This window comes from Oreochromis niloticus, linkage group LG12 (genome assembly GCF_001858045.2).
Source record: "Oreochromis niloticus isolate F11D_XX linkage group LG12, O_niloticus_UMD_NMBU, whole genome shotgun sequence".
In the NCBI taxonomy this organism is placed as follows: domain Eukaryota; kingdom Metazoa; phylum Chordata; class Actinopteri; order Cichliformes; family Cichlidae; genus Oreochromis; species Oreochromis niloticus.
The window spans coordinates 18,208,000-18,223,320 of NC_031977.2; the positions used below are offsets into that span (position 1 = coordinate 18,208,000).

At 41.1% G+C, this 15,321-nt stretch overlaps 3 protein-coding genes across 3 annotated transcripts; 2 read left to right on the forward strand and 1 right to left on the reverse strand.

Moving 5' to 3' along the window:
• Window positions 1-1,370: 1,370 nt before the first annotated feature.
• LOC106098710 (polyubiquitin-B-like) lies at window positions 1,371-10,981 on the forward strand. Its single transcript, XM_019365935.2, has 6 exons — window positions 1,371-1,517; window positions 7,708-7,925; window positions 8,146-8,233; window positions 8,321-8,750; window positions 9,610-10,089; window positions 10,229-10,981. Exons 2-6 carry the CDS (start codon window positions 7,709-7,711, stop codon window positions 10,709-10,711), a joined length of 1,698 nt encoding a protein of 565 aa, XP_019221480.1. The 5' UTR covers window positions 1,371-1,517; window position 7,708; the 3' UTR covers window positions 10,712-10,981.
• A 147-nt stretch (window positions 10,982-11,128) lies between these two features.
• On the forward strand, window positions 11,129-12,919 carry LOC106098716 (polyubiquitin). The gene is made up of 2 exons (XM_025896980.1): window positions 11,129-11,895; window positions 11,977-12,919. The coding sequence occupies exon 2, from the start codon at window positions 11,989-11,991 to the stop codon at window positions 12,451-12,453; it is 465 nt and encodes a 154-aa protein (XP_025752765.1). The 5' UTR covers window positions 11,129-11,895; window positions 11,977-11,988; the 3' UTR covers window positions 12,454-12,919.
• pxmp2 (peroxisomal membrane protein 2) lies at window positions 12,738-15,146 on the reverse strand. Its single transcript, XM_003451649.5, has 5 exons — window positions 14,985-15,146; window positions 14,509-14,631; window positions 14,076-14,238; window positions 13,246-13,365; window positions 12,738-13,142 (listed from the first exon to the last, which is right to left on the reverse strand). Exons 1-5 carry the CDS (start codon window positions 15,092-15,094, stop codon window positions 13,074-13,076), a joined length of 585 nt encoding a protein of 194 aa, XP_003451697.1. The 5' UTR covers window positions 15,095-15,146; the 3' UTR covers window positions 12,738-13,073.
• Window positions 15,147-15,321: the final 175 nt, after the last annotated feature.

A 15,321-nucleotide genomic window follows, 5' to 3' on the forward strand; every position in this document is an offset into this window, starting at 1 on the left:
GCAAAAAATACACACCCCCTTTACGACATCTATCAACACTTTACAACAACACAAAAGATTAACAAAGCAGGATTAATTTATGGAGCACAGCATATTACATTATAACATAAAATAATGAAGATTATAACTAGAAACTCAAAGATCATAACAAATACTTAAATATGGCCTGATGTAATTGAGTAAAATATTGGCCTGAACTGTCTAAGCTCCAACAGTGGTGGTGATGTAATGATAAGGATTTTTTTTCTTTGCACACTTTTAGCCCCTTATTTGGTCACCATGACAATCCCTTATCACAGTGCACCCATCTCTGTTCTACCCTTTCTGTTTTGTTTCCCTGTAAATCACGTCTAAAAAAGTACAGTCAACTAAAATTAGACCGATTTTTGACTGGTAATCCTGTCAGCAGCTGTTTCCCAGCTGTTCATCCCCCAATTAGTGGATGAACCTGTTCGGTCAGGTATCAAGGGGTTGTTTTGATCAACCTCCCAACGATCATTTGCGTCTAAGCTCAAATATGACGCATATGGGGGTTTCCAAAACAGCGCCCCTACAGGTGGCAGGACGCAACTCCACGGGATATCGTCAGATGGCAAATAAACAGCATTTCACTTTAAAGGGCTCTTTGCGTGTCATGCCAACGCATTTTAAACGTATGCATGGTATCCAACACAATTTGTTCTCCACAGAGTCTACAGTGTGATGTGTGTGCCCGCACGTATAACCAGCAGTATTACCTTTAAAACAAAAATTAATAACTAATAATGAAATATTGTTGCCATTACTGAAGTCACTTCTTTGGTTCCCTGTTCAGCGCAGAATCACCTTTAAAATCCTTCAGTGGTTTTGACCCCTAGTACATCTCTGACTTTCACAGTGTCTATAACCCAGTCAGACCTCTCAGGTCATCAGCTGCAGATTTTTTAACTGTTCCCAGATCTGAGGCTGCTTTCATTACTGTGGTAATTACTTTGGTACAAGCTGCCTGCTGGCCTGGGGTCAGTTACAACTGTCCCTATATATTCAAAAATAGACTCAAATTTTTTTTATTCCCATAGGCTTACAGTGTGTGTGTGCGTGCGTGCGTTTGGTTTTGTATTTTATTTCCTTGTACCTAGAAGACCAGACGCCCCTCTTCACGTGGGTTTACCGTTGTGTTCTTAACTGAACACGCCCTTTGACATGACCGCTGCAGGTGACTTAATTTGTAGGTTGGTCCTAAAAACGTGTTTTGTTTTGTTTTTAAAGAAGGATAGTCTCTGATAAAAACACCTCAAGCACCATAGCACTGCAGCAGGAGAATAGAAACCGAAACGTATTACAGCAGAGATGGAAAGATGGAAAACGAATCTTAAGTGAGTGGGCAGGCGCTGATCAGCTGAGCGGGAGCGTATATAAAGTGCTGAGCTGAGACTTTCCGCTCAGCTGTTGTGTGAGCATCATTGTTTACCTGAGCACGATTAAGGACTTGAAGTTTCCGGAGAAGTTTAAAAGTTTCCTCGAAAAGCCATCGCAAGGTAGGAAACTGAGCAAGCCTGTGATAAATAACCTAGCCCAGGGCTCTGCAACCTTTTACACCCAAAGAGCCATTTGGACCCGGTTTCCACGCAAAAGAAAACAGGAGCCGCAAATACTTTTTGACATCTAAAATGAAGATAACACTGTATATATTGTTTTTTATCTTTATGCTTTGTGTGAACAACTAAGGTGTGCTGCTTATGAAATCCATGAAGTGCAACAGAGAAAATTAAAATATATTTATGTAATCAACACATTTTGAACTCTTAAAGAAATATAACAAAAGGAAAGACACCAACCTGAACTAAAAATGATCCATGTAGCAAACAAAAACTGTTGTCAGCCGCCACCCTTATATCGCCTTTGGGCTGTTGGAGCCTTGACCTGACTCTTAAAAAATAATTGGAAAAAAGCACTATGCTGCTGAAAAATGGATATTTGCAAAATTCTGCCTAAATATGTATTTTACCTGGTTAATACGTGCGGCGGGGCGTGGTTTGCAGCGCCGCTGCAGGGGAGGCGGACGCACCTGAGCGACACCCGCAATCACGCCTCGCTGCCTTAACGTCTGCGCTATCTGTGCTGTTGTGTTGTTGGTGGTGTATGTCGGGCTGCGAGCTGAAAAGCTACAGCCGGCTGTATGCGTACAGCAACCGTGTGTGAAAAGTGCTCAATAAAGAGATGCTCAAAAGCATGTTCATGGAAACATCGTCGGGTCTGTCGTGATTTGTTTACAATGGGACTTCTGCTCCTGAACCTCTGCGCACAGAGTAAGCTGTCATCTGTCAGGCGTGAACGGTGTTTGTCTTTAACATAGTTCACGGTGGAGAACAGCTGCTGACATAATGTGGATCCGAAGATCCATAATTGGCCTACCTGGGGTTGAAAGTCTCGATAAATGCACGGCGTTTCGGCGGGTATACCGGCTTCCGCGAGTGTGACTCTTATTTTGAGCGATGAAAAAATAATAGAATATAATTTTATTTTTATATTTCAATATCACAATCACAATCACTTACATTTTAGAACTACGAGTTAAAAAGAACTAACATAAATAAAATACACTTCAGCTAAATACTTCTAATTTATTTGCCCAAACCACGTGGAGCCGCAAGGACTAAAGAGCCGCAGGTTGCCGACCCCTGACCTAGCCTGTTGCAGAGCATTTTAATTCCCAACGAGTAACATACCGAGGATTTGTCATAGCATATGTGTTGGGATGAGAACGTAACATACCGACGCTATGAATGTGTTTTCCGTGTGACATGAAAATCAACCTAAGAAGGTTATGGTTAGTCCTGGAATCCACTATGCCATAGGGCTAAGGTTATGGTTAAGGTTAGGCTTGGTTAAGGTCAGGTTTGAGATTGGGGTTAGTGCTGCAATAGAAAGCCGCCAAGCGTATAGAAAGCGAAGTGCATAGAAAGCCGCTTTCTATTCGATTCAATTAGGAAACCGGAGCGTCTGGTAAGGACACTGAAGGGTACCTTTCGCGTTACTATGACACGCCTCGGGCCATGACAAATCGTTGGTATGTTACCTGTTGGGAACGAGAATGCTCTGTGATATATGGGGACCACCTGGGTTTTGCTCGGGCTAGATGGGGCCCAGTTGGGTTTCTCACATTAAACCCATATGAGCAATCCCAGGTGGGCACATATAGTAGGTCCTAGCTGGGTCAAAGATGAGAAATGCTTAAATTGGTTCAAAATGGGAAACGCATGTAGGACCCATTTGCGGTTTTTGGGGGGGTTTTAGTTTTTTGGGGGGGGGGGTTGTTTTTTGTTTTTTTTTTGTTTTATGTTTGTTTTTTGTTTTACCTGGGTTAGACATGGGTAAACATGGTCATTTAACGATAAGCTGTTATTGTGTGCCATAGGTGGGGCAAAGTTAGATAATCAATATATGTTTTTAGTACTGATGACACAGGTTGGGCCCACCTGGTCAAATAGGTCACAAATGGGCAAAGGCAAGTCAGACACTGAAAACGTGTATTTGGGTCCGATATGGGTTATGTTAAGTTAATATAGGCAAATATTTTACGTGGGCTCAAGATTGTTCAGTATATATGGGGCCCACTTGGGTTAACCAAATTAAACCCAAATGGACAAACCTGGGTGGGCATCCAATGTAGGTCCTATCTCAGGCTAAAAAAAATAATTTCAACAAATCAGAAGCAATGCCATTGGGCAGTCTGAAACAAAAACTACGGCCCCCTTCTCCATTTCCCTTTACTTAGTCCCCCACAGGGCTTTACGTATCTGGGAATAAAGGTCACGCCTGCCTTTGACCAGATGTATAAAAGTAATTTTACCCCCCTATTTGAGCAGGTCAAATAAGATTTGGAGAGACGGAAGTCCTTACCTCTATCCTGGCTTGGTCGTATTGGTCTTCTGAAAATGAACATCCTACCGAAGCTACTTTACCCAATACAGATGGTTCCGACTCTCTTTCCACACAAAACTATCCAAACTCTAAATGGCTGATTTAGCGTCTTTTTATTTTGGCCAGGGAGGAAGTCTCATCTTAAAATATCCATCTTATGTCTTCCATCCTCAAAGGGGGGCCTTGATTTCCCAGATATAAGGAAGTATCAGCTGAGCACCCATATGCATATAGCTGCTTATTGGATGCAACAACCTGCTTCTGTCTAGTTGGATATAGAGGGCTCTATGTCCAACTTCCCTTTGAAAGATTTGCTTTTTGTGGAAAAATTAAGACCTTAAGGATGTCTTGTAGCAACCCACTCACATTATCTATTGTTAGAGCTTAGCGAATGCTTCAAAAACTGGAAGGTAGGTCTCAGTTAACATCTCTTTTCATTCCCTTATCCGATTACCCTCCCTTTCTGCCCGGGACCACTGACCCTGGCTTTTGGGACTGCGAACGGGTCTAACCTCATGTCTTTTGACCAGCTAATTGATAAATACAATATCCAGAGGTGTGACTTTTTTCAGTATTTACAAGTGAGGGACCATATCCAAAGGGCTACCATGATACTTAATAATCAAACCATCTCTAACTGTGAAAAGCAGATATTTAAGCCAAATCTTAGAACTTCTATAAAAATCTGTTATGGCCTGTTAACAGAATATGGGGTCACGGACACAGCTTATTTGAAGAGGACTTGGGAAAAGGAATTACATATCGAGATGAGGCCTGGGACGAAGTCTGGGAGAATGCTAAATCTTTGAGCCTCTGTAATAAAGTAAAGGCAATCCAAATTAAAATTCTACACCGAGTTCATATATCACCTTCTCAACACCATAGATACAATTCAGACCTTTCTCCGCTGTGCCCTAAATGTAAAATAGAGGTGGGCAACCTCATGCACTGTCTATGGTCCTGCAGGAAAATACAACAATTTTGGTTTGTTATAAAGTGTGAACTGGATAAGATCTTCTCTACTGACACTGAATGTAATCCATTGTGCATGCTACTCGGAGCGGCGAATGACAAAATCAGAGGGAAGTTTGGAAAGCAGCTCTACCGGCTCTCCTTTTGAACTGGATCACGGACATGGCCCCATCTAAGACTCAGTAGCAGCGGAGACAGTACTGGAATATGTGTCATTAGACTTCCTAACATGCAAGTTACATAGTAGGGACAATATGGTATGGGCAGAACTTTCTGATGGCACAAAGTTCTGCCCATAAATATGTTTCATAAAATATGGGACACTTTTATGGTGGATGCCGGTTTGGATATTGTTGCTATTTTCTCATGGGCCCTGGTATAATGTAAGCATGCCACTACTACTTTACATATGAGTATTGCTAACTTGTCTCATAATCAAAGTGTCTGGACTTTCTATTTATTTATTTGTATCCTTAACCCAGGTTGTCTGTCCTATATTCTATAGAAATTGTACATCTACTTTATAACAAGTCTTTCTGCTGATGTTATTAATTATTATGCATTACTGATTTTATTTTTAAGCAACAACTTTTCAGCCTGCAATTAGTGCATACCCTACAGTACAGTTTTGTATACTGCACACAAAAATAGACTGTTTTTGCCCATGCAACAAATATAAATCATGGCAGATTTTTTTTTGTTTGTAGGTGCACTGTCACAGCTAGAAATGTGGGGGCAACTCCTCAAAATTGAAGGCAGAACAGGATAATGACAAGAAAACACATTGAAATAGAAGTTTTCCTTCAATCACATCAGCAAAGGTTGATCAAGATACTTGATAACTGTTGGTATAAGTATCACATGAATTTGAATCTCCACAATTGCAGAGAATAATTGGGAAGCAACATGCAGATATACAGGAAGACTATAAGCAGTAATTCCTATCGCATACAACTCTTTCAGAAAATACCAGCAACAATGATAATTTATCACTTGCTGATCTATAGATTTTATAGTGTGGATGGATAGTGGAGCGGATGAAGAACCAAACTGTGGCTTTCCTGATGTGGAGTCAAACTCTGATGCTAAGAGGAAACCTGCTAAGTGGGCAGCAAACCGAAATGTGTCTCATTCTGTGTTGTCAGAGCTCTTAACCATACTTTTGGAGCTAAGTCTAGATTTGCCAAAGGATCCCAGAACTTTGCTCAGTACATTAAAAGACTGCGAAGTGAAAAAGATTGGCGGGGGAAGTTACAACCATTTTTGTCTTGAAAGTGCAGTATTCTCAGAACTGAAAATAATAAATCAACATTAACTGAAAAGTAATACATTAACTATTCATGTGTATGTTGATGGTTTGCCACTCTTTAAGAGCTCTAATATGCATCTCTGGCCTATTTTAGGTAAGATAGTTGAACTACCACAAGTAAATGTTTTAATGATAGGTATATATGCAGGTCCCTGCAAACCTGAGTCGGTAAACATCTACATGCATGATTTTATAGAACATGTAAAAAAAGGTCACAAAAAGTGGTATTGCTTTAAATGGAAAACACTACAATGTACCCCTTTCAGATGCTTTTATCTGTGACACCCCAGCTAGAGCTTTTTTTAAAATGCAGCAAAGGTCATGGCGGCTAAAGTTCTTGTGAGCGCTATGCACAGCATGGTGTTCATGTTGATGGGAAAGTTATTTTTCCAGATATGGATTCAAGTCTAAGATCAGATACTCAGTTTGAAGAAATGTCAGATGAAGATCACCACAACTCCAAATCATCTCTTCAAAACTAGGCATTGGCATGGTTTCAGCCTTCCCCTCAGACTATATGCATTTAATTTGCTTGGGTATTGTATGTAAATTAATTGCCCTGTGGTTTAAGGGACCATTGCAGTGTCGGGTTCCTACTTCTACTGTTTGCCATTTCTGATCACTTAAAACAGTGTAGGCAAAGTCTGCAACACACATTTTCCAGAAAGCCACGGTCCCTAATGGAATACAGACAATGGAAAGCTAGAGAATTAAGACCATTTTTATTATATACAGGACCAGTTGTGCTTTTCAAGAAACTGGGCAATCCACGGTACAAGAACTTCCTGGTTTTGTCATCTGCTATGAGGATACTTTTGTCTCCTCTGTGTAAAGAGTACTGTGATTATGCCAAAAATTTTATTAAGATGCTTTGTTGCCAACTTTGCTAAGATTTATGGGACTAAAGTCTTAGTTAACAATACACACAGTCTTTTGGACCTAGCAGATGATGCTAAAAAAAAGTGTGGCTCTCTGGATTTAGTTTCATGTTTTCCATTTGAAAATTATTTGAGACAGTTTAAAAAAAGATGTGAAGACCACAGGATCTTGTACAGCAAATTGTCAGACAAGTTTGGGAAAAGCAATTGTATCCTCAAATCCTCAGGTCTTGCAAAATGCCAGAGGGTGAACTCACATAGCCACATACATCTGGACCTATGGTGACTGAATTTTATATCCATCATTCTTCTCAGTACAAGATGTACAGACATGGAAATAAAATCATCTCCACCTCCAGTGGAACAAATTGTTTTGATCTTGAAGGCAGAGTTGCAGTTGTCCGGAACATTGTTGTTCACCGGAGAAATACATGTTTTGTATGAACTTTTTGAGACTGGAACAGCTTTTCTTAACTACCCTATTAATTCAACATCTCTCGGTGTACGTTTGTTGTCAAAACTGTCAGGTCAGCTTGCTAGTGCCCCTGTAACTAAATTTACAAAATCAATTTTTTTGCTATCTTTTCGTAATGCATTTGTTGCTTTGCCTCACCTACACAGCATGTAACTTAATGGCCTTTACAGGATGTCTTCATTCAGTGTGGTCGAGTTTGTGGATGAAGTGGACTCTGATGGGTGCAAGAAGGTGGACATCGTTCCATCAGAGTGGTTCCATGGCACAGAGAGAAAATTATGCTGGTGGCCTCCTGCCTCATTGGTGAATGTGACAAAGGCTGTAAAAGAAGGAACACCACCAGCCAGCAACTGGACACTCTGCAATGTCCGTGTCATGGGAAATCCAGGTAACTTTGACTTTTTTTTTTGTCGACTACTTCTGTATTTTCATTTCTTTAAAAGTGTCAGTGAGTTATACATGCACTTTTTTTTTTTCAACATGGAGGCTTTTTTACATGTATGAACTTGTATTACTAGAAACCATTTGTAATTGTAATTGCTTTTGCAGATTTATTTCCTTTTTACTTTGTGTCTTACATGTGGTATTCTGTACAATTTATGTTATAGCAACTTATGCAAATGCCAAGGCAAAGTTGCATCAATCAGAGTATTCATCAGAACTGATGGACAATGACAACGGCATGAGAAAAAGAAAGTAAGTGGTCCTAGCATAAAACAAGATAACGTTTATTTCCTTGTGAAACAATGTTTTAGTAAATGTTGTGTGGTTTCACCTCTTTAGGCCAAGTGTAAAACTGATGCAGAGTCAACTGAGCAGCCACACTGAATCAAGTGAGCCTTCTGATTCAGATGAAGAACTTCCACCCACCCCTCCAGAACAACTCCTTAAGCGACCCTCTGGAAAAAACAATAGTGTAGTCGCCAGCCCTAGATCCGCTGCTCGCAGTGCCACTAGAGCCGTTGCTGCCAGCCCCGCTGCCTGGAGTGCAGCTAGCCCTACTTGTGAAGCCATGTTCTCAAAAGTCCTTGCCGTTTTAGAGGAAGTGAAGAAGACTCAACTGGTTCATAGCAAGATGTTAAATGCCTTGCTGAAGCAGAAAAATGGTTCAGTTGCGGAGGTACCTGAAAGGGTTGTTTTACCGCTCAAAACCCAAGACGATGTTGAGGCTCTTAATGGAAGACTGGAGGACTGCAGTCTCATGTCTGATGTAGTAAGTTTACTTTCCCCCATTCTGCTTGCCACTGTTCTTTATACAGTAGTCAGAAAACATTCTTTGACATGTTTTGTGAAGGATATTCTCCTTCATGTTTTTTTTTTCTTTCTTTTTTTTGGTATAAACCATAATTCATGGTTTCATTTAACACAGCAAGTCTTCCTGGTCCCGAGGCAGCAAAGCAGGGCATTACATCACACCACTACCATATTTTTTTGTTGCTATGATGTTTCTTTTCTGAGATGTTGTTACTTTTATGCCAGATGTAATGAGAAACCTTGCAGAAAGTTACTTTTTTTGTCTAATCGAACATTTGATTCTGATTTTGATGACTTACAAAGATTTCTTATTTTAGTTCTGCTCTGAAAGTTTATACCAATTTTGCCCAATTCATATTAAAGAACTACAATGACATGTTTTACAGTCTAGCTTGTGTTCACTACCATAAACACGAATTAATATGTAAAGCATGGGGCCCATGTAGGTTTTTGTGTACTTTGCCCAGTTGGGGCCCATTTGGTGCCCAGATTTTCCCAACATAAGAACTATATGGGCATTTAACATTGGGCCATTGCAGAACCCGCGGACAATCCTATATGGGGCCCATTTTTCAGCCCATTTCCAAACCATATGGTTAAACAATAAAGTTTGGAAAAAATACAAAAAAGCATATTCCTAAAACTAATGATGCATTCTTTAAGGGAATTGGGAATGTCGAAGAGAGAGCAGATCGATGTCATGTAAATGTTGGCTGGGAACTGAAAAGTTTTTGTTGTGTGGTTTTTTGGTTTTTTGTTTGTTTGTTTTTTTTTCCTGAGCGTTTGTATTATAAGGAACTATTTTTGCATTCTTTCAGACTACCGCCAACATTGATATAACTATCACTATGGTGGGTGCGTCCCACACCGTGGGGGTGAACCCACAGGACACAGTTGGCTCTCTGAAAATAAAAATCCAGAGCATGCTGGGAGTCGACCCCCAGAGGCAGAGGCTGGTTTTCATAAACGGCCAGAAGACCCCTCTCAACGATGACTCCAAACCCATTAGCTATTACGGCTTACAGCACGGCTCCCAGGTGTCCCTGCTGGTCACCGAGCCTCCGCCTGCTCCGACCCAGGTGTTCCTCAGAAATGAAAAGGGACAGCTGAGCACCTACGACATCAGGCTCGACGAGACTGTGAGCATCTTCAAGAACAGAGTCGAGAAAAGAGAGGGGGTGCCAGCGAGCCAGCAGAGGCTCATTCACCAAGGCCGGGTGATGCAGGGTGGCAAACTGGAGGACTACAACATCAGAAACCACAGCACCATCGACCTGACTTTACGTCTGGGATGCATGGTCTGTGTTCATTAACCAGTCTGTGTTAGAGATCCAAACCATGTAGGCCTCACAAGTAAATGTTGGCTGCGAACTGAAAGGTCTTTATTTTTTTCCTGAGTGTTTGTATTCTAAAGAACTATTTTTTGAATTCTTTCAGGGTACCACCAACATGGATATAACTGTCAATATGGTGGGTGCGTCCCACACTGTGAGGGTGAACCCACAGGACACAGTTGGCTCTCTGAAAATAAAAATCCAGAGCATGCTGGGAGTCGACCCCCAGAGGCAGAGGCTGGTTTTCATAAACGGCCAGAGGACCCCTCTCAACGACGACTCCAAACCCATCAGCTACTACGGCTTACAGCACGGCTCCCAGGTGTCCCTGCTGGTCACCGAGCCTCCTCCGCCTGCTCTGACCCAGGTGTTCCTCAGAAATGAAAAGGGACAGCTGAGCACCTACAACATCAGGCTCAACGAGACTGTGAGCAACTTCAAGAACAGAGTCGAGAAAAGAGAGGGGGTGCCAGCGAGCCAGCAGAGGCTCATTCACCAAGGCCGGGAGATGCAGGGTGGCAAACTGGAGGACTACTATGTCAGACACCACAGCACCATCGACTTGACTTTACGTCTGAGAGGCTAAGGACACTTTAACATGATTCATACACCAGGAAAAAAAATGTATATTATAGAATCTTAAAGTCTGACTAATCTTGTATGTATTTTTTTTTTTTTTAATCATTGTTACTTTTATTTGGAAGAAAAGAAATTCCCACTATGTGTTCTGTTATCTGTTCGCAAATATGTGTTTTCTTGTGGCATACAAATCAACATTTTAGGGATTCGGACTGACAAATAAATGTTACCTGCACTGATTACAGAGAATAAAGTTTCTAATAGAACTTTGTCTCTTCACATTTCCTGTGTCCATGTCAGCTTAGGGGGGGAGGGAGGGGGCTGTCATTCTTAAAGCTTATGAGACTCTCGGTCATATGAATTAATGCCTTTTATTAGATAAATTTTAAAATTTATATAATTCCAGTCAAGTATTTAAAATGTTATAGCAGTATTTTGTAGTTGCTTTAGTCTAAGCTCGTTGCAGATTAAGCACAGAGCTACAGTACAGCAAACATAACAATGTGCTGCATTGTCTCGGTTTTCCCCATTTACAAACATGCCAAAGCTGTTTCCTAAAGATATACCTTCACATCTAATTTCACAACCTTGAAAGTTGGATTTTAAACGACATGCACACTGATCAGTGAGTCGGGGTCTAATGGAAGAGGGTCTGCAAGCAGAACTTAAACCACTGAAGAAAATATTCTTTCATGCTTGCCTCAAAATGCAAAATTTCCCCACTCTCCATTTTGGAAAAATCATTACAGGTTGAGTATTCCAGGGCATTTGGAGTTTTTAATGGTTGACAGACAACAGAGAGAGAGAGAGAGAGAGAGAGAAAGACACAGACTGGCTGTCCACTTTATTAGGTACACCTGTTCAGTTGCTCATTAACACAAATATCTGAACTTCTGATCACAAGCTGCATATAGGTGTATTTAAACATGTAAGTATGGCCAGTAACGCCTGCTGAAGTTGAAACCAAGCATCAGAATGGAGAAGAAATGTGATCTGCGTTCGTTGCTGTGAGGTGGTATGCAAAAACAGCGCCCTTAGACAATAGGAACTGAAAGTTATTATGGCAGAGAGGGAAAACGAACCTTAAGTGAATGTGAGGGTGTGGATCAGCTGAGGCAACTTAGCTGCTGCTGCTCGAGCATCATTTACCTTTCCAAGTTTAAAGACTTGAAGTGAAAAAGTCATCACAAGGTAGGAAAGCTGATAAATAACTGAAAAGTCATTTTTCCCCAGTGTGTGTGTTTTCTAATGGACTATTTTGAATTCTTTCAGACTACAGCCAACATGGATATCACTATCACTATGCTGGGTGAGTCCCACACTCTGACCGTGAACCCAGAGGACACAGTTGGCTCTCTGAAAATAAAAATCCAGGAGAAACTGGAAGTCGACCCTCAGACACAGAAACTGGATTTTCTCAACGGTCATCCCAACGACGACTCCAAACCCATCAGCTACTACGGCTTACAGCACGGCTCCCGGGTGTCCCTGTTGGTCACTGAGCCTCCTCCACCTGCTCCCACCCAGGTGTTCCTCAGAAATGTAAAGGGACACTCCAGCACCTACGACATCCAACCCGGCGAGACCGTGAGCAACTTCAAGAACAGAGTCGAGAAAAGAGAGGGGGTGCCAGCGAGCCAGCAGAGGCTCATTCACCAAGGCCGGGAGATGCAGGGTGGCAAACTGGAGGACTACAACGTCAGAAATCACAGCACCATCTACATGATTTTGCGCCTGAGAGGAGGCTGAGGACTCTTTAAAATGGTTCCAAAAACCCATGTATGTTATTTAATATTTATAAGCTTGGCTTATCTCATTTATCATATCTATTAGTGCTTTTATTTTGGAAAAACAAAAAACATTCCCATAGACCGTACAATATGGGTTCATTAACCAGTTTGCAAATCTGTGTTTTCTTTTGGCACAAGATAAGTAATTCATACAAATCAACACGTTGGTGATTCTGTCATGACAAATACATGTTAACTGCACTGATTACAAAGAATAAAGTTTACAACAGGAGTCTACGTCTCTTCACATTTCCTCTGCCTGTGTCAGCTCAGGAAGGTGGGGCTGGCATTCTCAATGTTTATGAGAGACTCTCAGTCATATAAAGTAATAGTTTTTATTAGATCTTACACTGTTAAGATATAAATTTCAAGTCGAGTATTTAAAATGTTATAATGGTTTCAGTCCACTTTAAATTTAATCACAAGCGCTCGTGTATGTGAAAATTACTGACCACATTAGGCACAGATTTACGGCAGTAAACGTAACAGTCTGTTGTATGATCTCAGTTTTTAGGCATTTACAAATATGCCAAAACTGTTTCCTGAAGATGTGTCTTCTCTAGAGACGTCTTGGTAGCATCATTTCCTCACAGATGCAAGGTAGGCATACCAAAATAAGGCGATCATGTTGGCAAACAGCACTCGGAACTGAAACCAGAAATGTACACAGAAACAGAAGGCGCGAAGAAATTAATTACATGTGGCGACAGAAAATAACTCATTGTCTGATGAAATGAAGTGAAATGTGTACCTGAACAGGGACAAAGTTGACGTTTATGAACTGGAAAGGGGTCCAAACTTTCCAGTTCATCTTCAAAGCGGTCCAATAACTTCTTCTCATCTTCTTTTCAAAATCAGTCCATCCTTTAGCCTAAGGACAGTTTAAAGTGGTTACAGTCATATTACATGCTTATATATAAAATCTTTATATCGTGGACATGATAATTAATACTATGGTAAATGTCCAGGTTGAATCGGGTACTTTGCCAGGTTCTTGGTGTCAGATGAGCATGAAAATGAGTTCACTGTACTTAAATGGCCTCCACAATCACCAGATCTCAATCGAATAGAGCACCTATGGGATGCAGTGGAATTGGAGACGTGCAACCAACAAATCTGCAGAATCTGTGCGATGCCATCATGTCACTAAAGACAAAAATCTCTGAGGAATGTCTCCGGCACTTATACCAATAGTAGCAAGGTGTCCCTAATAAATTGGCCAGTGAGTGTACATCATAGTTCCAGTCCAATGTTAGGACATATGTATGGCATTAAAGCTTGTTAAGATACTGGCAATAGTGTGTATAAGTTATAGAAATCTCAAATGTCACATATACTTTGATTTTTTTTGGCATAATAAATTGTTGTTCATTGAACCACAACAACTAGGCTTAAACACCATTCCATGAATAAGCAAAACTGGACTCCTAAGTTGTGTGAGCTGTTTTGATCAATTAATAAATAATTAAATGAGGTAAGGCCTCTGCTGCTGCAGTTTTGACATGACTTTTTTTGCATTAGAGAGCAGGTGTCCCTCTATACTGAGCTAATTTGGAAGCAATGGTGTCTGAGATGACCCACCTCCAGGATGTTCATTACAAAGTAGAAAAGGAGCAGAAAGCCCGGGGCAAAAATAAGCCGGTCCAGCAGCAGACGTTTGACTACACAAAACTGATCTGTGGTGGGAATCCATACTTCCATCAGCTGGTAAAATAAGTGGCTCACGGGTCCTGTAATAAGCAACCTGAAACACACAACAAGGGCAAATATGAATAGCATAAGAACATCTAAATACACAGACAGCACATGCTAGGTCAAAGGTCAACTGTACTATACTGCATTATAACTGAGAACAATGTGTTCTTTGTGTCAGAACTGTGTTATCACAGACACCAATAATATTGGACAGTGTTCAATAAGTTTTATCAGAGTCTAACTGGAACAACATCACAATCACAGACCTGCAGCCTTAAAACAAGTCAGTGCTCAGTCTGCTTTCTTTACTGGATCTCACCCATAAATGGCATAGCGTGCAGCTCCAGCTGCATCGATATTACTGACAGGAGCTCCCTTCTGGGCTTTTTTTCTCGCCTCCACAAACTGAGACAGAAGGTTTCCTAAAGCAGAGAGGATGCCACTGAAAATACAAAGGACACACACACACACACACACACACACACACACACACACACACAACTGTCAATAAGTATCAACAGTCCACTTGCAAAAGACTTGGTGGGGGAGGTTTTCAGGACAGATGCTGATTGGCTAAAAGCAGAGTGCTGTGACAAAATGAGTGTGCGTTCAGTGCAAAGTCTTAAAGGATCTGAAGTCGAGCAGGAAACAAAACACTGATAAAAACACTTGTCTTAGTTACAGTGTAATAAACGTCCCAAGAAACCTAACTACAGTACAGTGGTTTGGCTGTCAGTAAATGGGAGCTTCTAACTTTCAACACTGTCAAAGTGCAGAAACGCGACGTGTACTGACCTGGTTACAGATTTAGTCAGGATGGGGTATTTCTTCAGGAGAACCAGGTACTGCTGGAGTAACCTGAAATATACGGAGGAGTCCCGCACGGGTCGGCTCTGCACGGGCATTCTCACTTTTCTACCTGTGTGAATATTACCACTACCGCCTCTCTTCCTGTCGACGTCATTGCGTCACTGGTGGCGCCACGCATTGACGTCGACGTCCGAAACAGTTCGGAACGAGCATTAAAAAGAAAGAAAAAAAAATCACCTTCATTTCACCATTAAGCAGTAGTTTTGAGTAAAATGCAACTGAAATACGTAAAATAAAATGTTTGTTTATTAAATAATAATCA